The sequence below is a fragment of the Chaetura pelagica genome, unplaced genomic scaffold (assembly GCF_000747805.2).
Source record: "Chaetura pelagica isolate M959 unplaced genomic scaffold, ChaPel_1.0 scaffold76, whole genome shotgun sequence".
NCBI lineage: Eukaryota > Metazoa > Chordata > Aves > Apodiformes > Apodidae > Chaetura > Chaetura pelagica.
This window is the reverse complement of record NW_009970723.1, coordinates 9,260,045-9,284,623: the sequence shown is the minus strand read 5'-3', so window position 1 is coordinate 9,284,623 and position 24,579 is coordinate 9,260,045. Positions and strand designations below refer to the sequence as shown.

General features: G+C 36.3%; 1 protein-coding gene across 1 annotated transcript in view; it reads left to right on the top strand.

Moving 5' to 3' along the window:
* The window catches only part of STK3 (serine/threonine kinase 3), a 126,287-nt gene that overhangs the window by 71,012 nt on the left and 30,696 nt on the right, over positions 1-24,579 (top strand). Inside the window, exons 9-10 of the mRNA XM_010006520.1 lie at positions 3,024-3,216; positions 10,167-10,342. Of these exons, the coding sequence (XP_010004822.1) occupies positions 3,024-3,216; positions 10,167-10,342 (369 nt within the window). The remainder of the gene's footprint in view (positions 1-3,023; positions 3,217-10,166; positions 10,343-24,579) is intronic.

Sequence of the window (24,579 nt, the reverse complement as noted above, 5' to 3'; positions counted from 1 at the left end):
GTTATAATGTTCAGTTTCTGAAGTTTTTTTCTAATTTCTGTAACATTTCAACAGGCATTAGTACTCTTGCTGCTGTCTACTAGTGCATCAGAAATCAAATACAAGTTTGGTGCTTATTCCTTGTATGCAAGAGCAGACAGTTTAAATCCAGAGTTAGCTGTTTTTATTTCCTGATTCTTGGATCTGTTTTCATAAACAGTATGAGAACATGACACTTCAGCTTTAATATCTTATATTTTTTCCTAGTTAAAATTGAGATTGTGTTTGTTTTCATTTAATCAGTGAGTTTACCTTTGCTTAAAACAGATCAAAATTTCTACATCAATATTTACAAACTGTAAAGCATGAATGTGAATTTGCACTAAGGAATCACTTTCATCTCTCATGTAAATGTGCACTTACCCAACTTGTACCCACCGGATATTTTTATAAAGTTACTTTTTCAGGTTCAGTATAGTCTACTGCCATTCTAGCTAATTCTCATATATGTGAGAAACACTGGAGACATAGTTCTGGAAGCAATCTGGCTTAACCCACAAAATTAATTACTCTGGGGCATGCACAGGCCCCCCCAAAAGTTTTATATTGCTGTTTCTCAGTACATCATTCCTGATCTAGGGAAAATTATTGACCAAAATTGTCATGTACTTCCCTTTCGGGGACAAGTCTGATAGTACTAGAATAAAACTGTTCTCTTTACTGAGAGACAAAGGTAAGAAAATGGCTTTTAACACTCTAAAACTGGAAAACAGAATGCTGTTCTTTAGAACAAATCCGGATACTTGATTTGACTGAAGAAATACCTTTTCTTTTTTAAGGAAGCAGCAGGTATAAAAATAGTCACATCTCCATTTCATACTTGTTCTTGTTGCTAGCAGTAACTTTTTTTCACTAACTTCCAAGCTAAACCTTTTTAAACTTCAGGAAAATATTTCTGATTTCAGTTTTAGTAAGTTTTAGGACTATATGTATTGCAAGTGGGTAGTGTTATTAGTCAAGCAAATCTGTAAATCGCATAACTGTGCCTTAAATTCACAGATTTGCCTGCCTGTATGTTAGAGATGCCACCTTTAGCACTTAGTAAGAGAAACAGCAGTTACGTTGCTAGTCAGTTCTGCAGGATATTGCAGTACTGAAAGAAGCACTCGGAATTAATACCTTAACTGTTCTGACACTTCTAAAAGGCAGTGCAGAAGGACACCTTTGGACTTCACTTTCTGAGTACCCTTGTTAGAAAGGGAAAAGTATAATTTGTAGAAAATATGGGCTAGCAAGAACCTTGGGGGAGTGGGCAGGGGGTGTGACGGCAAGTAAAGAAAATGAAAGCTGCCACCAGGAGGAGCAGTACCAAAATATTCTCATTTATTTACTGGCCCAGTCCTCTGTGTGTTTGGGAATATCGTGGTTTTTTTTAAGGGTAGGGTACTAAATATAGTAGTTTACAATGCAACTAAAAATCCCAGAAATCATGCAGATTAAATACTTTAATAATTTTGCAAATTATAATCTCAAAAATAATGATTCATTTGTCAATTGAAGTTTTAATCACAGATTTAAATTGTGTCCTGGCTTCACTGTGTTAGAGATGGTTAGCCAGACTCTCTGAATCAAAATTAGATCAATTTTTGTGTCTCTCAGTGGAGATGTAATAGAATAATTTTCAGGAGTTGGTGTATTGGTATTTCTACTATCTACAATTCACTGCATCTGCTTAGACCAACTATTAGAGAAAGAGACTCTCGCAATGTGGCTGCCTCGTACATCTATGTCTGTATGAGAGGCAAATTGTCTGCTGTGTTAGGGAGTAACAGGGAATGAAAGGAACGAGTTAAGTGAGAAGTAGAAAGTTCCAGACCTTGTAGGATTTTGGGGCTTGGGTTTATTTTTTCTGGTCCCATCATGTGTCCACCCCCTATCATGTCCTGCCTTTACAAGTCTTTTCATAATTAAAAACTTAAAATGCACAAAGCAAACCAAAGATTTTAAGAAAAGGGGAATTTGTTAGTGGACAAAATTTTGTTTTAATGTTACATGTAACAACAAGCATGTTATTTGTAAAGGAAAACTTAAATAAGTGTTATACAATGGTCTTTCAGGCTGTGTAGCTAGAATACTTTGCTAACCAAGTGAAGTTTTAACACAATATCCATATGTAGTTTTAGAATTGGTGAAAGTAGCATATGTATGTAAAATTTAGAAATTTGTCATAGTGTCTTCACAGCAGTGAGTATTATTTATTTTATAATTAATAAGAATGCTTTAATATTTTTTTCCTTGCACTATTGATTTTACTTTTATAGAAAAAGTGGATAGTCCATCACATTATTCCTGAAATGCTGTGATGTTGTGGATATAGAGTAAATCATACATTGGAAAGCAGTGGGTTTCCCCATTAATGATTTCAAATATTGGTATTCCTTATGAATTTTATTATTAATAATTTAATTTTATAATTCATTATTCTACATAATATCAACAAATTATTTTGCTGTGTCTTCTGACTGAGGTTTGGAAAGAGAACTGAATACTTAAAGTAAGCCCAGTTGATTTTCCGAGGTGGACTTCCAAAGCTACTTTGAAGGATTGTTTAATAGCTAAATCAAACGGGAGTCAGTCATCTGGGTGTTGTGTTTAATGTAAGATGCTGAACATGATAATTACTTAAGGGGGGTCAGCAGAAATCCTTGGTGATAGAATTTGTGATAGGCAAAGCAATCAAAACAATTTCTATAATTTCTGGTACAGATCCTGGAATCCTGGAGTCCAGGATTGTACAGTGATATCCGAAAGAGGATGCTGCTGCTAAGTGGCTGTGTGGGCCATGTTCCTTTTATATCTCTGAGAAATAAAAAGATTCCTTTATATGGAAGGGTTTTTTAATTTTGTAATTTCTTTAAAAGTTTTAAATCCTAGCAATACAACTACATCATGTGAAGATGTAAAACTAATAAATAAGCATCTAATTGATTGCTTCTTGCTTTTTCTAAATAATTTGTTATATTCTGACATATGTTTCTCTATAGGATGAAGATGAGCTAGACTCTCACACCATGGTGAAGACCAGTTCAGAGAGCGCTGGTACCATGAGGGCCACAAGCACGATGAGTGAAGGTGCTCAGACAATGATTGAGCACAACAGTACTATGTTAGAATCAGACTTGGGGACCATGGTAATAAATAGTGATGATGATGAAGAGGAAGACGGGACCATGAAAAGTATGTTAATTTACTTTCCTTTTGTTTTAGTAATGTAATATGTTTTCTCATACTGCCCAGGTTTGTTGTATCATCAGTGACTTAAAATGTCAGATTCTGTGTTGAAACAGGAAGGGGGGACTTGTGTCTCTAAGTATTCTCTATAGTTTGTGGAGAAAAAGGTGACTGTAGTTGGAGAGTCAAAGCAAGCAGAAGCCTGGTTTTGGTGCTTTGCTAAGTCTCTCTGAACACCCCTACAATTAGTCTTCAATCGATTGTCCCTTCTTCTGCTTGTATTTTGCTTTTTTCCTCCTGTCCACATACGTCTGGAGTGAAACTGAAGTGATAGGGTATGTGAGAAGCTGCTGAATCAATGTCAGTGGTCCTGGGAGCTCTTCGTGAGTCTCCATGGGATCAGCAATCAGTACACATCTTGCTGCAAAATTGCTTTTTAACTCATGATCAATCAGCAGATTTTTATTTTAGAAGGAAGTTTTTGTTTGAGCAGTTGTTGAAATGAAATTTAATAATGCTTGATTTAAGGTAATGATCAAAAGATTGTTGAAACCTAAGTAAGAAGCAGCATGTGAGGGAGTATGTAACAAAGAGGAAAAAAATGTGACATGTTTTAAATTATAAACTTATAAGTTACACTGAAATATGCATAAATATGTATTTGTTAAAAAATTAACTTACATACCTAGGTACCTCACTATTTGGCTGAAGACTACTGCAGAATGTGACCCACTGAATTGAGTAGTTATTTGCTTCTATGAACAGCATTAAAAAATGAATCAAATTCAAGCTGCAGATGCCTGATTTCATGAGGCACAATGTAATGTTTAACTCCATGTTTAATTGTGGAGGGGAGGTAATAAATTATGCTAATGTCTCAAGTGTGGGAATTAGTGCCAAATAAATAACTTTGAATGCTTTGTAGCAAAGATGAAGTTCCATTTATGTTTGCTTATGTGCACCTGGTATAATTTGTGCAAGATTAGTTGGAATTGCAAAGCAGGAATATGTTGCCTTTGCATCTTAATGTGCAGTAAATTGGAAAGAAAGAGTTTTGTTAATTTTTTTGCTTGGTTGTGTATTTTTGTAGTTTGTGTTCTCATCAATAAGACAGCAAACATAACTGTTGATCAGTGAAGACACTCTGTATGTGCTTTAATTTGTTTTCATGCTCAGACTATTAAACTGTGGGGCTAATGGAAGGTTAGTACAAGTGATCTCCAACTCAGATTTCAACAAGTTAAGGAAAAGATGAGTGATTCAAAAAAAGGGAAAGATATCACAGGCAATTTTTGAGTAAAGCAAAACAGAGTAGTTATTTGGGTGTGGAAGTATTATGAAGTAGGGTTTAATGCAGATTCTGTGCGGCCTTTCAAATCACATCAGGTTTCATAACTATACATGTAGTTTTTATGTGTGCTGAGAGGAAATATGTGTTGGCATGCTAAACAGCTTTTAAAAGTGACTTTAGGTTTGCACTGCAGTTTCTTATGTGTCCTGTTTATCTGCTGTGTTGCTGGAGATGCTTTTTATGTTATTTTCAATGTTTAATTTATTCCAGAAACTATATGTCATTAGAAAGGGATTTACCTTTAACACTGTGGCATATAGTCAGCATAATTCTTAAACCCCTTCTGCCTTCTTGTCAAACAAGAATATATAATCTTTGGGGCAGCAGGTTTCATTCCCTTCCCTGAACCCCATAGATGACTGTCTTGAGACCTGTAACTCCAGCAAAGTAAAGCCAGCAATCTAGAGATAAGTTGGTGGCCACTGGTGGTTTCATCATTCAGCTGGCAGGCAACAGGTTTGGTTCCAGAACTTCCTTGCTGAACTTTCTTGGATTTTGTGTTAGACATCCATTGATGAGATGCTAGAAAGCATTCAAGAATGGGACCTCCACATTTCTCAACTGCAAATAAGTATAAATCATGTCCCCTGTGGCTGATCCTCTTCTGGTTTTGTGATTCAGGTATGATTGACTGCAACAGGAGTGATACCAAGTGTCCTAACTAAATGTCACTAGGAAGGGACATGCAAATCCTTGCTCTCCCTGGGACATGGATTTTGTGCTTCTTTGTACTCAACAAAGACACAAGATTTTGGAGATGAGTTGCTGTTTCCAATGTACCTTTATAGACAAGGTGGGCACTTCCTAGATGTTAGTGTGATTTGATAATAGTAAATCAGAACAGGTTGCTTAAAAGAGCTCTTTGTTGCTTCTGAATAATAGAACATGGCAAGCAAGAAGCTTGGAGAAGTAACCTTAGTGAACTGGGGAAGAGGGCTTTCTAGACACACAAAATATTTGTGAGAAACTTTTTTTAGTTGCTTTTGCATTTGTTTTAATATTTTGTTTCCATCTTCCTTTTGTTTTCCTGCTCAAGAGCAAAACAAGAAACAGTTACAAGTTCTTATTTATAAGTGCCCATGCTTAGAAGCCTCTGGGAGCAATGACAGAAAATAACTGCAACCATATTTTTTTTCACAAATAGGGAATTATGCCCAGATAAAACTAGGATTTGGAACAAAAAGGAGTCTGTCATCCTACTCCAACATACAATGTACAGCAATAAACAGCAGTTACCCGTTCTTGCTTAGTTTGCCAGTGCACGCTCTGAGCAGAGAGTGTGCGATGTGTACCTAGAAGGAAGGAAGACAATGCAGAATACAGAGAGGTGGGAAGACAGAGCTTAACTTCAGGAGGTGCAATTTGAAGTGGAAGAAAGAGTGGGATTGATGGAAGGTTGTATTACTTTTTTCAACTGCCTGGATTGTACTTACTTTCACAGAGGAGCTTTTTCATAGTTCACTATCTCAGAGACCAATGTTTGGACCAGCTTCCCTGCAATCCCTTTGTGACTTTTTGGCAAGGCTTAATGTTAGGGCTTTCTGATGCCCCAAGAATACTTCTGATTGTTCTCCTTTCTCTTTTTCATTAACTCCCCTCCCTACTTCTTTTTTTTTTTTTCCCTGTTAAATCTGTATTTGCCATCTGCTTTGGGGATGGCAAACAGGTTGCCTCTTCTTGCTGTTTGGGCTTACTTTGGGTTTCTAACTGTGTTGCATCAAGACTGCAGAACTGAAGTTTTTGATAGTTCATGGTTGGTAATGACTAAGAGGTCAATGAACTAATAAGGGGGCATTTGACAGACAGCATGCAGAAAAGTGATCAGGTTTTTATGTTAGTACTTTTTGCCGTGTAAGACATGAAATGTCTTAGGTTCAGTCAGTATAATTCTTAAACACATTCTTCCTTCTTGTTAACGAGAAGAATATAATCTAGAACAGCAGTCTCCCTCATGGGTTACTGTCTTGAGACGTTTAACTCCAGCAAAGGAGCAAACTGGAGGTAGCTTTATGGCAAGTGGTTTCATTCAACTGGCAGGGAGTAGGTTTGGTTCCAGCACTTACTTGTGGAACTTTTGTGTGTTGTATTATGGGATCTTTGATTACAGCAGGACATGCACCACACTGTAGAACCTACACTTTGGAAGGAGGACTTAAAGAGTTGGTTTTGTTTAGTCCATACAATATAAGAGATTGTGCCATACTGTAAGTCAGTCTCCTCTGTGATAGGAAGTGGATACTTGTGTAGCTGTGGAGTGATGCTTCATAACTCAGAAAGGCCTGAGTCCCACAGCTGTTTTTTACAACTGAAAACAAAAGCTGTTGGGTTGTGTTTTATAACAACCATTGGCTCAGGTCCTGTAGGAATTCAGCAAGAAAGCTTAATTATCAGCTGATTTCAGTGTTGCTGTAGCCTGGGTGTTGTGTGTGTGTGATTGATGTAGTTTTGTTAAAGCATGTTTACTGCGCCCATGTTAAGGTGGTTTGCTTGATGCCATATGCTGGTGAACTGGTGCTGCACTCCTGTGTATATAGAAAGTGATGATAGTGTTTCCAAGCTTATTCCAGTTCTCTAGCCCTCTCCAGTGATTGGTAATAAAGCCACTAGTAGTAGTATCTCTTACAAATGGGAATTTTAATTTATTTTTTTTAAAGCATCGCAGCAGTTCTGCTTCAAGAGCTGTTGGAAAATGCTACCTTAACTTTTTCTTGGTTTTCTTTGTTTTGTTGAAAGCAGAAATGAGGTATAACTCAGCTGGAATGAACTAATGGGTTTATAATACTACTGTCATTGAATATTTTTTCCTTTTCTCCAAAAAGAGAAAAAATAGAACAAAACTTATTAAACCAGTTTTACAAGTCTCATCATGACAAGGCAATGTTTTGTGCAAGTCTCATCATGACAAGGCAATGTTTTGTGCAGGAATGAGTTGGGCACCCTAGTAGTGGAACACATAGAGAAGGTGGAGTTACTGAATGCCTTCTTTGTTTCAGTCTTTACTGCTAAAGCTGTCCCCTCATGAATCCCAGACCCTGGGCGCAAGGAGAAAGGTCTGTGGAGAGGAAGCATTTCCCTCAGTAGAGGAGGACCAGGTTAGAGACCACTTGGCCAAACTGTACATCCATCATTCCATGGGCCTATGCAGGCATAGTTTTTCTAGTTTTCTGGGGGAGTTTTTGTATTTGCATTGAAGGAAAGCAGCTCTTGTTCTTGTACATGGGTTAACTAACTGTATTCTAAATGGGATTTTAAAAAGACCTCAAAGTGTAAAATAAATGTGATTTGCTCATTATGGAGTGATTTCAGTCCTGTTGACCCACTTTCCTTAGTATGCATTTGATAGCAAGGAATTTGGAGGAGTTGGTTTGTTTTACATATGTAGTCTTCTATTACATATATAAGGAAGATATTTATAAATAGCTCTAAAACTCAAGAGCAGCTCTTGGAAAATTTTCAGTATTTTCTGTCACATGAGAGGAGGGATACTATCTTACCTGTAATGGGCCAGTATTTTGGTGCTTTAAAGTTTCTAACAGAGACACTGGTAATCTTCTTGTTTATATGTATGTCTCAAAATGAAACATAAGTACAAGTTTTTCTTCTTTCAGCAGAAGGAAAGAAATTGCTTGTGAAAGGCCAGCAATGTGGTGTCCTGTCTTTTTGACATAAATTGTTTCAGGGTTTTTGAGCAGCAATCAGCAAATAATAAAAAGTGTGAATAAAAAGTGAGTAAAAATGTGAATAAAATTAATTGTATTTCTGTTTTTAATTCCATCCCCTTTTTATGTTTTGCTAAATTTTAGGTTCCTCCATTTTTGCTTTTTAGTGTTCATTTCTATAGTTATTTGACATCCCTGCTGTTAGCCCTTCCTCATTCCCAGACTCAAGAGATCCAGAAGCCTCATTGAAGTGATGCTAAGTTCAGTGAGTGTAGACTTAGGAGATTCTGGTCTGTTAAGTCCAACCTGGAATTTAGATCACCAAATGCTTTTGTGTGGTTGTAGTTCCGCTTAATTAAAATATTGTCAGTTGAGAGAACTGTGATCTGGGATTAGAAAATAATATTAGAAAATAATATGGCAACAACTGAGAGTAAAACAAGCTAAAGTAAACGAGGTGTGTGTGTGTAAACATGGCAGACGTGAGTCTTTGTGGAGCTGAAGAGAAGCAGCTGGAGTCAAGTGCATTAAAACTTGGAGCATAAGCAATACTATAGAATACCACCTTCAAAAAGCCCTAAAAAGTCTTACTAGAACAGAATGATACAGAAAAAGCAGAAAGAAAAGCACCAGTCAATAAGCCAGGAAAGATGGCAGTACAAAAATATGTGTTCATGAAAAAGTGCAAAAAAAAGTGTTTAACCATGCAACGTTAATTAAATATTGAAAGAGAGGGAGTGGGTTACAATATAAGGAGATGGTGAGGTAAGAGGTGAAAGAGTGGAACAAAAAAACACTTAATAAATCAATTAGTGAATGAATAGAAACAAATTTAAACACTTATAGGAAGACCAGCAAGTCCCAGTAATTATTTTGAACACAAGCTCAACAGTGGTTTTCCTTTTCACTTCTTAAAACAAGTAGTTAAAATAAAAATTTCTAATTATTTTATTTTGCTTGTAATTAAAAAGCATAGTTCTACCTGTGGATTGAGATTTTTTGTTTGTTTTGGTTTTGCCTGACTATTTGTATTTCTCATCCTGTTTCATATTTTACTTGTGGAAATGTATTTCATATTTCTCTGTACAGAATGTGTTCACTGCAAGGAAGGACATGTTTTATGAGTCAGTGCTATGCAGAATATGGTTTCTGACATGACAATCATGCAGAACTACCAAAGCATGTCTTATATTTTATTTATTGTTATATTTAGTAATTAACTACTTTGAAATTCCACAAATGAAAGCCAGGTTCAGTCATTTAGGGTTGTAGATGTTTCATGAAAAGGATAATAGAATGGGAGTTCATACTGATCTCTGTCTGCTTCCATAAAGCTTTTATTACTGTGTAGATGATGACAAACATCCTCCAGGTTTGTCACAGCATGGAGGGAGAGGGTGCTTTGCAGCCATCTGTAGAGTGTGATCCCATAGTTTGCCGAGAATCTTCGTTGGCGATCAATTTAATTAAGCAGTGTCTAGACACAATCTGTGTGGTTGGTTTTTTGCAAGCTATTTTTCTAAATAATTTTTAAATCACACCTATGGTGGAACTGATGGAGCACTGTTTTCTACAAGTGTCTGGGGACCAGGCCTTGAAGTTAAAGCATTCGGCATTGAAACGGATGCTTAGCACCTTGTGTTATTCGGTCTCTATAACAACAAATAGATATCACATGAAGTAACTTGTAATATGATTTGTGTGTGCAACTCTAAAATATCTTGAACATTTCTCCACATTGTATCTTGCTACAAAAATACCATTCTTCAGCTATGAACTTTTATGCCAAAGATCCTCAAGGGACAAATGGAGGCTTGCCCCAGACACAGATGACTATATTAGTTTCTGTAAAATGCATGACAGTTAATACATGAAGTTTATTTCATAGTGCAATAAATATTTAAAGTTTAAATTGTTTTAACTTTATTTTTTTAATTTCAACTAAGGAAATGCTACTTCCCCACAAGTTCAAAGACCTTCTTTCATGGACTACTTTGATAAACAAGATTCCAAGAATAAAAGCCCGGAAAACTGTAACCAGAACATGCACGAACCTTACCACATATCCAAAAACGTTTTCCCTGATAACTGGAAAGTCCCTCAAGATGGAGACTTTGATTTCGTAAGTGCATTTTTATTGTTTACTTCCTTGCATGCTGTTTATTTCATAAGTGCCAAAAGTAGTTAATCCCTTTCTATAACTATGCTAATACAAGTAAAATAAGCAGACTTTCAAGAACACCATCCAGTTACCCAATCTAGTGCCTACTCTGGTTGTGTAAATGTTTAAATGTATAGGAGTTCTATGGGACATTATGGATATACTTATTTGTAATTATTTGTTTTTAAGTATTTTTGATTGTTTGCAATTTGTGTGTTATGACAACCTAAAAACTTGACCAAGTTATATTTAAAAAAAAATAAACAAATTGCTACAGATGTGGAATACTGTTGTCATGTTTTCTGAGTATCTCGGCAAAACAAGAAGCATTTTAAACTGGAATGGAGCCATTTAATCCATCTCCTTGGAGATAGCTAAGATCACCTACTGTTTTGCACAAGCCAGTTTATTGGTACTATTCCATAACACCTATTTTTCTCCAAATAATTATTCTATCTAACACCAGTCTGTCTATTTCAGGGTGAGGATTTTCCCCCTTCAAATTATGTGGAGTTTATTTCTTTTTGCCTCATAAGAGTAAAAAAAGAAAATGTTCCTAATTTATAGATTGCTCTTAAAGTGAAATAAATAGTCACTATTTAGAGACTCATAGTAAGTATACCTGGATTTCACCTTTATTAATTTTTAACATGTTTGAATGAAATAATAGTTTATCTGTTGTAGATTAGATGTCTTCTTGACTGCATTGCAGTAGCTAAATATGATCACATGACACCTTTTTGAAAGTACACTTGGGATTTGGAGAAAAATGTTGTGTTTAATTTGAGGTGACAGCTGTAGGTGTGGAAATTTTTTGGCAGTTTTAATTTACTGCATTTCTACATAAAGCTGACGCTTAAATTTAAGCTACTGGAATAAAGCCAGTAAAATAGCACAGTACAAGCTGTTGCTCCTGGAGAGTTTTCGTTAAGTTGGATTTTGGTTTGGGTGGGATTTATTTATTTATTTACTTTCAATTTATTTATTTTTTTTAATTATTATTATTATTATTTAAATTATTATTATTTTTTTATTTTTATTTTTTTAAAAACCTTAAAATGCAATAGTGATCATCATGATAATCAACTAACAAAATAAAATCATAGAATTGTTTGTGTTGGAAGGGATGTTAAAAATCATCTAGTTCCAACATCCCTGTCATTAGCAGAGGCACCTTTCACTAGACCAGGTTGCTCAAAGAATAATTATTATTTGCATTATTCACTGAAAAATAACTAGTTTTTATTTAAGCAGGGTTATTATAGTAGCAATAAAAGTAGAAAAAATTAAAACTCATTCTGTCTTTTCCATTACTTGTTAAGAAATGCAAGCAAAAATTATTCTTGTAAACACTAAGATCCTGATTTTGTAGGTGCTTATTCTTGGATATGTAGTGGATGGATAATCCTGTGGAACTTCTTGACATTGCTTGCACATTTGAAGTTGCCTTCTTGAAATAGGACTTTGTCCTAGGACCAAGCCTGAGGAGACCTGATCTTCACAAACTTAACTGCTCTCTCTGTTGTAGGCCAACCTTGCTGGTGGTCTTAGACTGGCAAGTCAAAGACTTTAGAATCACAAAGTCGTTTGGTTGGAAAGGATATTTTAAGACAACCTAGTCCAAATCCCCTGCCAGGAGCAGGGGCACCTTTCACTAGTTGTTCAAAGTTCTGTCCAGTCTGACCTTGAATGCTTCCAGTGATGGGGCATTCACGCTTGGTTGGGCAACCTGCTCCAGTGACTTGTGAAAGTTATGTGCTGTGCTGTTTGTCTTTGTCTTCCTGAAAAGGCGGTGTTGTAAGACTTGTTTCTACAGAATTATTCTAATGGAAGACTAAATCGGATTTTAAAAAAAGCAAATAGCTGTTTGCATGAGCAATGTATGTCATTAGGTGCTGGGAGTGGGGGAAATGGGATTTTGTTTTAAGCACGATGAAAGCCAAATAGTTCTGTAGATAGGCCAGCCCAAGAAAGAATTTAGGAAGACCCTTCAATAATGGATGTATTGCTTCAGACCAGTCCACTCAGGAACACATTTCTCTGAAGCATCTGGTACCAGCTGATGTCACACACTATATTGGTTTTAACAGCCTGCTGGTTTGAACCATAGGCGGCAATTATTAGGTATTTATATATTCTAGAAGCACTTACATTTATATTTTAGACAGCAAGTGGCAGTATTGGTAAATGGCTTGCAAGAGAGTTATCCTTTCTGAAGGGATAAATCAGTGGGCAGCATGCATAATGTATTGTATACTCTTTGTCAGATGAACACAAATGTTTCCAGTTGCTGGCATGAAATCTTTAAATGATTCACTAAAGATAATGGAAATTTCTGGACTAAATAATTCTATTCTCTTTTGTTTGGAATTAGCCTTAATGAGATCTGAAAAGGGATCCTAACAGTAAATGCTGACATATTTTAAAGAAGAGATTGATACAGTAGAACTAAGACATAAATTATCAAAATATAACTCAATGCCAGTATATTCTAGTAGTACTCGAATTTACTATGTAGTAGAGGGGTGCTCCTAAGTTGGAGGTCACCAAACTGATTTGCTGAATGAGACCATTACTCTTACTTCCCCATATGCCTTTGTAAGCTGTATGTAGCACATCGGTGCTGGCAGTCAGTGATTTTTTGTGAACCAGGGAGGAACAACAGTGCCATGCTAAGAATTGATACTCAAGTGTATCGAATGTAAAGACTTAGAAGTTTCTTAGTGTAGTGTCAGAGAAACTGAAATGCAGTTAAAGTGGGGGGGGAAGAGAAAAGGAAGAAAAATCAATCCTTATAAATCCCTGTAATTAATCAATTTGCTTATTTCTGTGTGTAAGGTGAGACCTGCAGAATTGGGAGCTAATTCTTGTGGCCAAATTTGCTTTAGTTTGCAGTAATATTTTATCCTATTCCTAGAATATTTTACTGTTAATTTGAAAAACACAGTTACTTGTTTTAAATTTGCAAATACTTGTAACGCAGTCTACACACTTGCTGATGCTCTTAGATAGTGTAAAGAAATGACACAGGTAACTTTTCTCATAAGGTAGATAAATAAATGTATAAAATAATGATTTTATATTAAAAATATAATTTATCACTAGGTCTTGTTAGAAGGTTTTTGTGTGGGCATATTTTTCTGCCCTGAGCTAAATGTTTTAAAAACTCCTTGCCAATGAAAAGACAAGATTTTTCCAAGAAAATAAGATGCTTTGGTCATCAATTTGAGCTTTAAAAAAAGTCATTTAGCAGTGTTTTTTCTTCTGTAAGTATATATTTATGCTTTGTTTTTCAGTGTTGACATACATCTGTTTTGAAATTCAAAAGCTGATCTTATTTTTCTCTAATGCCATATGGGAATTTGAGATACATCTCTGAGTGTTGGTCCTGCAGGCTTCAGCTCTGAGATCAGTCTGTGCTGGTCATGAATGTAATGTTCTATGAATTAATGAGAAAAAACTGCCACTGCAGACCTTCAAGTTTTGTATCATATTGACTTAAGTATACTGCAGGTAACTTTTCAGTTCCGGTACTGTGTAGTCACTGTGAATACTACATTAATAAAAATGTGCCCCGTGGTGTGTCCTTTAGGACTACAGTGCTGTTTTTCATGCATAAGAGGTGTTTGAGTGCTTTATACAAAATTTCTTCTTGATTTAAAAAAAACCCCAACAAACAAAAAATCCCAAACATTTTTGAGCATTGTCTTTTCTGTTACTAGGAATCTGTGTGTTGACTTTTTTTGGATCTTTGCTTTCAGTTACTGTATTGTCTATTTTTGTTGTCTCATGATAAATTCTGAAAAGAAAAACTGGGTCTTTTACATCTGTGAATCTTAGGGAAATGTCTTTCTGGGGAAGTGCTTGTAAATGTTTTAGTTTGTTTCACTTCAGCCTTTAAAGTGGAAGTGTTGAAGCTCTGATTGTGTATGAATCTTAGAAAAAAACAACTAGTGTTTATTCAAACTTCGGCTTTTATATTCAACTGTATATTTCACACACAAGAATCATCAGAGATTTCAATTTTCAATGAATGCTATCAGACTATAGACAATGCTTTTACACATTTTCATTGTTTTTCAGGGTCATGCAGCAGGTGGCAAAACGAAAGCAATATTTTTAACCCTAATTCTGTCAGTTTGACTTGGGAGTTAAGTGATGTTCTTTTCACAGCAAACCTTCATGCCAATTAGTCTAATCAACAAGATGCTAATAATTCTGAGAAAAAGCGGCATCATGTCTAATGTTGTGGTAAAGCTGTGTAGTGTATCGGTGTGATACTCGTAGCGATGTTCATGGTGCATGGTATAAGCAGCTTTTCATAATGAGGCTTAAGCTGTTTGAAGGGCCAACTTCTAGTCTTAGCTGACAAGTCAGCATTTAGGATCAAAGTGCTGAATTAGAGCAGATGATGTGTTCCAGCCATTTAAGTGACCAGTTCTTTTTTTATAGAAACTATATATTCGTATCACCATTTTGGTATTGTGATAGCTTTGTTCTTCCATACAGAATGTTTTCCATGAGGTATGTACATGCTGGAGAGAGCTGTGTATTAAATGAGCAATATAACTGCAAGGTGGTGTTGAAGCAGCTTGATCAAATTTCTTTTTTTTCTGTTGTATAGTTGAAGATTTTGTGTTATTTTGTGTAATATTTATCACATTTTCTTGGCATTATAGAAAACAATTTTTACAAAAAAAGCTAACTTTTAATAAGAAGTGCTTGAAATTTTTTATGTGGGGAAAAGTGCTATGTGTACATGCTGATAAATAACCTGCTGCTTATATTTTTACTGTATCATGACATTTTACATCTCATTATGATATAAAATTGTTCTGTAAATTCTTCTGGCCCTTTATAATGTATGCTAACATTAGTGCGGGACATGATGTTAACAAAGGATTTCTATGAACTGCAGTTAAGTGGTATTTAATTATTTATAACCTGTGAATTAACTTCACTCAAAATGAGTTGCTAAACTTCATTGGCACTGATTTACTATATTATTTCATTTTAAAAGAGTAATTTACTTTTTTTTATGAGATGATAAGATGTAAAAAGGCAAATCTATTTATTATAGCAATGCTAGGGTAATGATTTCTGTCTTTAGTAGATTTATTTCCAAACAGAAATGCTATCCAGATTGTTAAATATTAAACAGTGAACATGTAGATCATGTTTTGCAGTAACTGCGGTATCATGTTTAAGTAGATGCATTTTGGGTGACTTAAAGATTCTGGAATAGCAACAAAAATATTAAAAGCCATCTGTTACTCCAGGCAGAATATTGCTCTGGGTTTCAACCAGAACAAATATAATATAAAATACAATAATTCTGAAATAATAATATTACAGATAGTAAGCACTTTAGTTGACATTTAGAAATGTATAATATGACTTTTTGGTAAGAAAGTAAATACCATAAAATGATGGAAGACCATATAGAATTTAATTAAAACTTCAGTGATAAAGCTAGGCTGAGTTACTTTCATTGGAAATACTTCTTTGTACAAAACCTTGCCAGGGTTTACTCTGATTTTATTTAAGCAGCAGATGAGTTTGTTTGGTACAGTCTTCTTTCTTATTAATGGGAATTAATGTACTTAATCTATTTTCAACTGTTTCAAATTCTCCTCTAAGTAATCTAAAAATTTCAAGTGAATTATTAATATGTATTCATTTTGCTTTGTTTCTAATTAGTTGCTTGAATATCATGAAGCATTTCCAGATGCTGACAGGAAGAATGTTTTCTTAACTAAGCAAGTTTAAAACTTAGGTTTCTGGGTTTGCATGGGCTGTATGAATGATAAAGAGAAGTATTGTTGGTGTCGATAGTCTGCATGCAGTGTTTCCTTTATTTTAGTGGAGACACAGCTAACAAAGGAGACACTGCAAAATCAGTATAATGAACATAATGTGCTTTATCTGGTTCATTTTGTGAGGACAGTGTGAACCTTGGCAGTGGGGTTTTTCTGTGTCTCTTTTAATAGGTGGCTGGTGCAGAAGTTTCTTGTGTGTTGAGTGGTTATTGAAAAAAATGAAAGGTGTGGGGGTAGTTCAAGGATAGAGAGATTTATATTAGGATGGTTTGCAGGTAATGTGTGTTGGGCTTATTGTGCAATGTTCAGGCAGTCAGTAGGGGAGCTTGTGTTAGCCTGACATTGATCGTTATGGTTTTTTTTTCTATTAGGCAAAGAGAATGAACCAACCTATTACCCTTTTTTGTTGTTGTTGGTTGTTGCGGTATTTTTGTAAACTCTGCAAGTCAGATACTGAGTGATTTAACTAAATCCTGTTTGTATATTCTGACTACAAAAGAAGAGTTGTTTTTCTTGCAGAGTAGGGAAATACACTACTAGAGCAAACTGCATCTCCAACTGCTATTGAATATAGGATCCTTTCTGTTTGAATATGTTCCTTTCCCTGTTACAACAGAAGTAAATAGTTGAAAATCAAGCCTAGTAACTTGGTTTTATATATGACTAAATTGTTTAGGCTGTAAACAGAATTAATCCTTTCTGTTTATATTAAGTCATAAAGTTACTTGAAAGCTGTTACTCTAATCACTGAGTCACTCATGTTGAAGTGCCAGTGCTGTACTTTTGCAGGTTTTGGAACAGCAATTGTGCCACCTCACAAGGATTATATCAATTTTGTATCCTAAAGGAGCACAGAAAATACCCTTCTAGTCCAAAAAGCTTTTTGCATTCCTACATGTGTGAAACAGAATTAGAGATTTTTACTTATCGTTGTCATGTCCTCTGGAGATAAAGACAGGAACTCAGGCTTGAGTGGCAGCAATTAATTTGAAGTTAGATAGTAAGAAGAACATCTAATAAGGTAACAATGTATGACAGCAGATTGCTTTAAAGGGTTCCAGAGTCTGCCATTATTGTGAGTGTTGAAGACCTGGTTAGATAAACATGTCAGGAATAGTTTTAGTGGAGTTGATCCCACTTGGAGCAGAGAACTGTTGTAGGTGACCTCCTCCTGTCAATGTTTCCAATGTCCTTATTTCCTGTGGTTTTTTAAGCTACTGCTGATTGCTGATGTTTGTAATCATAAAGGCTGTTGAGAACACATAGGTCTTACAAGTTCCAGCTTTCAAAAACAGTGACATATTCAATCTATTTATTAGAACTGTCAGGATTTTGGAGGAGTTAGACCTTGGGTAACCTTGACAATTTTTGCAATTAGCAGTCAACTGTTATTTCCAAATATGATTCTGCCTCTGGAAAATTTCAGCCAAGATCTGGTCAATAAAACTTAAACCATGTTTTCTCTCCCAGAAGTGTATTGTATCAGGTCATAATAGTTTTGATGTGCAATATGTTTTTTAATTACAAAATAGTTTCTAGTGAAGATGCTTTAAAACTAATTTTTCAGCCAACTTTCAAAGTCTTGGTATAAAGTTAAGAAGATATTACATCACTCCAAAGAGTTTAAATGCTTGTGTCATCTAACTTTTTTTTTTTTCTCAGTAGCTCAAATGGAGAGACTGAAGAGTAGCTCTATTATATATATGCAGTTATACAGCAGGTCTGTAATTTCTGTGTAGTTTAAAGAAAAGAAAGGTGAGATGTGAGTGAAGCTGAGCTGGGGCAATGAGACTGGTTTAAAGTCACATCTTGTTACTTTAGTAACCAGTTGTCTGTACTAATACCTCTTTGAGATCATTGTGTAATAACTAAGTAATGTGTAGAGGCTAGAAGGAGCTTTGAAATACTTGGAAAAACCAGTTTTGGCTGGACAAGTTTTAAACTATTCTTTTTTTGTCCATCAAACCAATTCAGTTTCAGGTCTCTATTCTGTTTTCTCTTACACTCAAAAAAAAAAAAAAAAAGTGAGGGGGAGATATTTAATCCAAATAGTTTCCATGTTGCATGAATCACTGTTAATGTCAAAACAGTGTACCACACCTTTGTGTGTAATGTCTGATCCCCAAACTGAGTGCTGTGACACCAAAGGGTGCATGTTCAATTTCAGGATTTCAGCAGAATTATCAAAATCATCCCAGACAGTATCATGCAAATTTACCACCAAGAAACAAAATCTGTTCTACGCTTTGCTATGATGATTAATGATAATGAAAAGAAGTAAAAATAAAACTTGCCTCAGGAGAGTGGGTGACTAGAATTCTGCAAATCTGTTTTAAGTTAGTTTTTGTAACTTCTTAGTTTTGAAGAGTATTTCCTCATTATGTGGCTTGGTAAAGAACATGGGATGTTGGGGTTTTTTTTCAGTTTAGCTTTTTTTACTTTTTTTTAACCTTAATTTTAACTGAACTCAAGTAGGAGATGAGAACTTGTCAGATAGGATTCTGGCAATTTAACAGAAGCCCAATATATGAAGCTGCAGCTATTGACAAACTCTGTAGAAGGGTTAGTCTCATACTTGCTAAAGTCAGCAGCAGAACTCCTGCTGGCAGCAATGTTAACTTTAGCTGTTTAGATTATTAAAGAAACCACTTTCCCTTGTGTGCCTAAAAGTGAAACTACACTTAGGTTTAGGGTTAGAAATTTCACAGCTTCAAGTATTTCTCTCAGGTTTTCTTCTTTTAGGACAAGTATGCCTAGTTCCTAGAAAAGACATATCTGAAGAATTAATGCTTATTTAGCGTCTATTTAAAGATGTTGGTATTGCTTACATTTATATTTGTGTTGACAGTAGGAGTTGTACAGATCTAAAAATACTAGTAAGAAAATTTAGTTTCTTAACATAAATAAGACATGTCAGGATAAAATTGCTCTGTAGGAAAGCTCTAAAAGTACAGTAGCATAGTTATAGATGTTTCAAAAAGCTGCTTAATTGAGAACCCTGACTGCATATCCCTGACTTCATTTCCCTGACAATTTGTAGTGTGCCATAGTGAGAATTGAAACTGTTTAGAAGTTAACTTATTTTACTTTGCATTATAGCAGACTAGACTTAATGGACAAGGTTTAAGTCTTCAGCTAAGAAGCAAGAACTTGATGAACTGTGCAACCTTGACTGCATGAATTTGTATGAGATGGGAATTAGGTGGAGCTTTCTAAAAACGTTTGATTTTTTTTTCCCTCATGGTGTCACTACAACCTAATATATTTAGTTGTTTTTGTATATTTGAATCATCTTTCAAGTAAGAATGGAGGAAAAAATGTTACTTGAAGACACAGACCAGACTTTGCCATTACTCCAAAAAGTTCTTTTAGTAATTTTGGGATAGTTCATTTTTACTATCTTTTATTTTCTTGTGTTCTTTTTGAACACTGGCCTTCTTGGTATAAGGAATTTAAGAAGTGTGTGAATGGAAGAGAGGCTGTCTTACTGGGAGCTTCTTGGTCATTGATCCTGCTGGAACCTGGAGGAGATGCCTGTATTTTATGAAGGTAGTTCTTCATATGTTTCTAGTGCAAACATTTGGGGTTTTTTTTCTGCAGTGTCAGATGGATTATCACTTTCACAGAATGATATTTTATTTTTTGCTGAAACTAATTGTCACATTAAGATTGCCATTAATGACAGTCACATGTTTAAATGTCATCCACACACAAGAAGAACATGCACTGTACAGAGATGGATAATCACCTCAAGATGAGAACTATTATCCTGATAATGTTCATAGAGACAGAAATGTGATATTTCCATGGTGCTTTTGATTTGTGTATAGGGTGGAATGGGCTTTTTATTTTGCTTTTGCGAAGTTAGAAGTTTCATTGCTATTTCTATCTTTCTAGAAGTTTCCATTAACAAATTTACAAAAATCTGAGTCAAGATAGAGACTGATATAAGTAAGTCTACATTCAAATAGACTCAATTAAAGTAATTAAATTAAACAGTGAAACTGACATTGTCCTTTGGGATTTTGTCTGTGACTAATGTTTTGCTGAGATGTGAGCACCTGTGGGCTGCCCACCATCAGTGCTGCTTCAGAGGAACAGAGGAGGAATTGGTAGGAGTGTGTTGGTTGTAATGCAGCTCAGTGTGTACGTGCTCAGCTGTTTGATTTTTTGTCTCTTGAGCTGGTTCACTTCCTTGACATGGGTTTCAAAGAGGCCTGTTTTATAGTTTGTTTTTTCCTACATCAAGTGCTGCAACAACTGCTTGCATGTTTTCAACGGTGCTGAAACATAAAGCCTTTTAAAGGAATGATGTTATGACCAAATAATGCACCTTTCACTTGAGCTCAGTGGTTACAGGATTTAACTCCCAAGTTATACACTGCCCTTTTGGTTAAAAAAACACAAAAGCAAAAAAAACCCAACCCCCCTAAAACATAAGCCCCAAATAGTTTTTGGAGTAAAGGATATTTACGGTGATGGAAAAAGAGATGGAAAAGAGCTGGTGCCTCTGAAGAGGATTTCTGAAGGATTTGGGAGAAGAAGCAGTAAGTGGAGGGAGGCCAAACTCAGTGTTACTTAGGCATCTCTGTGGCCTGTGAAACTCAAGAGCCTTGTTTTTTTTCCTCTCTTCTGGCTGATGACTCCATGGCAACAGCCCACTGATCATCTCAGAGGTGGGCTAATTCAAAACTACAGGGGAAAACAGCGACATTGGAAACAGTGGTTAGTTTGAAACTACCTGACCTGTTTTCCGCGTTTTAAGGAACAGTTGCTATGGCAACAGCAGCTTGCTGAGGATGCAATGCTACCAAGTTTCAGAGTTTGAGCAGTTGTGTGTGTGTGTGTGTGTAGGGGGTGTATCACTTCCAACAGCAAGCTGTGTTCCCTGCACCTACCTTCTTTGCAGATACCTCTGCTACCCTAGAATTAGCATGAAAACTTTAGAAAACATATTACGTAAGTCCTAATGCCAGCAGTTTACTTATATAGCTTGACTTCAACTCAGTCTTTCCTTTGTTCATCTTCTTTACCTTCCTGCAGCTTCCCAAAATAGAGCACCTCCAAAGAATGGTAGCTACCATATCCTACGGTCCTCAAACTGTCATATCACTAAAGACCATGATTGTTTTGTTCTGCTATTCCATATCCCATGTTATGGAAATCAACAAACACAAGCTGTTTGACCATGATTTAGGGAGAAATTAATTCCAGAACTGAGATGCACTCACTGAAAAATAGCCTGGTGGTTTTGATCAGTGAATTACTGCCTGAAATGTCTCTGCTGCTGGCAGTTGCTGTTGTAACACATAGGGGAGAGAGGATTTTGCAGATGGCCTATTCAAGAAACTATTTTACTTTCAACTGAAAACCAGTCCAGTGAATTTCACCTGGTATCTGAAGTGTATTGTGCTGATTGTCCAAACTGTCACTAAGTGGACAACATATAGTATTCTAACAGAAATTACGTGGTTAGTAGAGAGAGGTGCAATCCAATTTTCGATTTAGTGCAATTTTTTTAGTATGCAGTGAGAAGAGCGACTGTGATGTGATCTGTGTCTGAAAGGAAGGTACATTCTTGCCAAACACAAATAGCATGAGGAGTTGGAGTCATAACTGTGCCTCAGATACCCAGGAGCAGCTGGAGAGCCCAGCAAAGCACCTCAAGTGTAGCAGTACTAGAGTCTCTGCCTTCCTCAGTGGGAGCTAAGAAAGAACACTAGCTGCTTTTTTCCCCTTTTTCAAATCTGTTAGCATTACTTCAGACTTGCCCACAATGAGCCCTGGATTTAAAGCCTTCCTCTATCTCTTATAAACAAATTATAAGCCCTACTGTGACTAATGTTCATGTGAGATCTTTATTTTATTGATTATCTGGGAAAAATAGTGATGTGATGGTTGTGAATGATTCTCAACTAACCTCATTAAGTGTAAAAAAAAAAAAGTATTAAAACTGTTTAGATAGTGAAATCAAATCCTCAAAAATTATGAAATGGTGCATTTATGATTGTTTGACCCATTCTTTAACTAGTTTTAACCCATAGTCTTATAATTAAATAATGTGTTATAATGTTTAAATATAATAGAAGGGCAAATTAAGGCTCCCTATGGAGTTGTAAGCATACTCCTCCCTGATGTTTTTTAAGTATCTGACTTAATTTTGAAGGGGTTTATGTATAGAATTTGATACCCATTTGAAAAGGAAAAAGAGGAAGAAAACAATGTTTATTCCATACAAGCATAACAGCTCTCCATTGGACATAACTGATGAGCTTTGAATGCTACATTGTTAACCGGTGGTACCCAGATGGCAGTGTCTTCAATTGTTAGAATGTGTTGATAGAGAGGAAGAAAAAGGAGGAATGGACTCCTGGAAGCCGGGCTGGAGGGGGTAGGGAAGGGAAAAAAAACAAGGAAGATTGACCTACTCTTTTTCCTGCTCATGGAACAGGATTAATAATAGCTGATCCCACAGAGGTATTTTTCTGAACAAGACACAAGTGGCTTTGAGCTTCACTCATTATGGCAGAGAGTCAGTCCATCCCAGCCTTCAAATAATAGTGCATGTATAACAGAATTGCCCAGTAGATGTGTTACAATTTATACTGGGAGATGATTAAGTAAGACTTGAGAGTTCAAGTGTCAGTTATTTTTGGTTTCATGAGAAATGGAACAAGCCTTAAACTGCTTTTTAAAAAGCATGTTGGGCTAGATCTTTAAAGGTCCGTTCCAACTCAGACCATTTTGTGATTCTATGAATGTGCACTTGGAGCTCAGAAAGCCAATTGTTTCCTGGGCTGCATAAAAAGAAGCATGGTCAGCAGGTTGAGGGAGGTGATGCTCCCCCTCTGCTCTGCTCTTGAAAGACCCCACCTGGAGGACTGGATCCAGCTTTGGAGTCATCAGTACAAGAAAGACACAGACCTGTTAGAGCAGGTCCAGAGAAGGGTTCACAAAAATCATCAGAGGGACAGAACACCTCTCCTGTAAGAAAAGGCATAGGGATTGTTTAGCCTGGGGAAGAAAAAGATCCAAGGAGACCTTACTGTGACCCTTCAATATATACAAGGGGCTTCTAAGAAAGACAGAGCTTTTTTTACCAGGGCCTGTAGTGACAGGAGAAGGGGCAATGCTTTTAAACTGAAAGAAGGTACATATAGACTGGATATAAAGGATAATTTTTTTTGTTATAAGGTTGGTGAGATACTGCAACAGGTTACCCAGAGAAGTTCTGGATGTCCCATAATTGAAAGTGTTCAAGGTCAGGTTGGATAGGTCTTTGAGCAACCTGATCTAGTGAAAGATGTCCCTGGCCATGGCAAGGGGGTTAGACTGGATGGTCTTTAAAGCTTCCTCCTGACCCAAGCTATTCTATGATTCTGTGAAAAGTATAAGGAGGAAAGAGAGAGCAAGGAACTGTTATAGACTGACCATAACTCTGTCCTTCTGTGTTGACTGGGAAGTGTGGTGGTGGGTAGAAGATTCCATAATGAAAGAGTGAAGCTGAGCCTGGGAAAGACCAGAGGCAATGTGCTGCTTTAGTGTTTTTCTTACGTTTCTTACTACCCAAATTTATTTTTATTGGCAATAAATTAAATTTTACCCATGTCAAGAATGTTTTGCCCATGATGGCAACTGGCAAGCAATCCCCCATCTTGATCTTGAGACATGAGCTGTGTCATCCTATTTTTCTTTCCCTGTCCTGCTAAGGAGGGGGAGCGAGTTAGCAGCTGGTTGGGCACTTAGCTGTTAGCCAAGGTTCATCCACCATACCACGTAAGACTGATTTCAGCAGCCCTCTATAGCTAGATGTTAATCTCCATCCTTGGCATAAGGGTATATTTTCTTAGTCTTTATCAGCTCTTCCTTATTTTTTTCCTGACAGTACTTCTGTCATGCTCAGAACCAAGAAGCACCATTGCAGATGCTCGCTTTATTGGCAAGAGTACCAGGTCTAGTTCCTTCTTAGTGATCTAAAGCACAAGTACCGTCTATTGTACAGTGAAGATCACTTCACGGAGTTTCTACATTACTGCTCACACTTGCCAGAGAGTCTAAGCAGTCTAGCTGCTTTTTAATTTCTTTTTACAGAATTGTCCTCAAATTGCCCCATATCACATGTACTGAGATACTGCTTCCAAATTCCTGCTCATTATAGTCAGCAGCTTTCTCCAGGACTTCCTAGAAGAAGGCCTTGTCTGCAGCACCAGCACTCCAGTACAGGGTGGCCTGAGTGCATTTCCTGGCTTTTTGCTGGATGACTAACTGTCCTCAGAACTGTGATCAAGTCAGATCTGTCTTGATGTTTTGCAACAGCTCAGTGATTGGCAAGTAGATAAACTTCTGAATGTGTAAGTCTTACAGCTGGTGAAGTTCAGC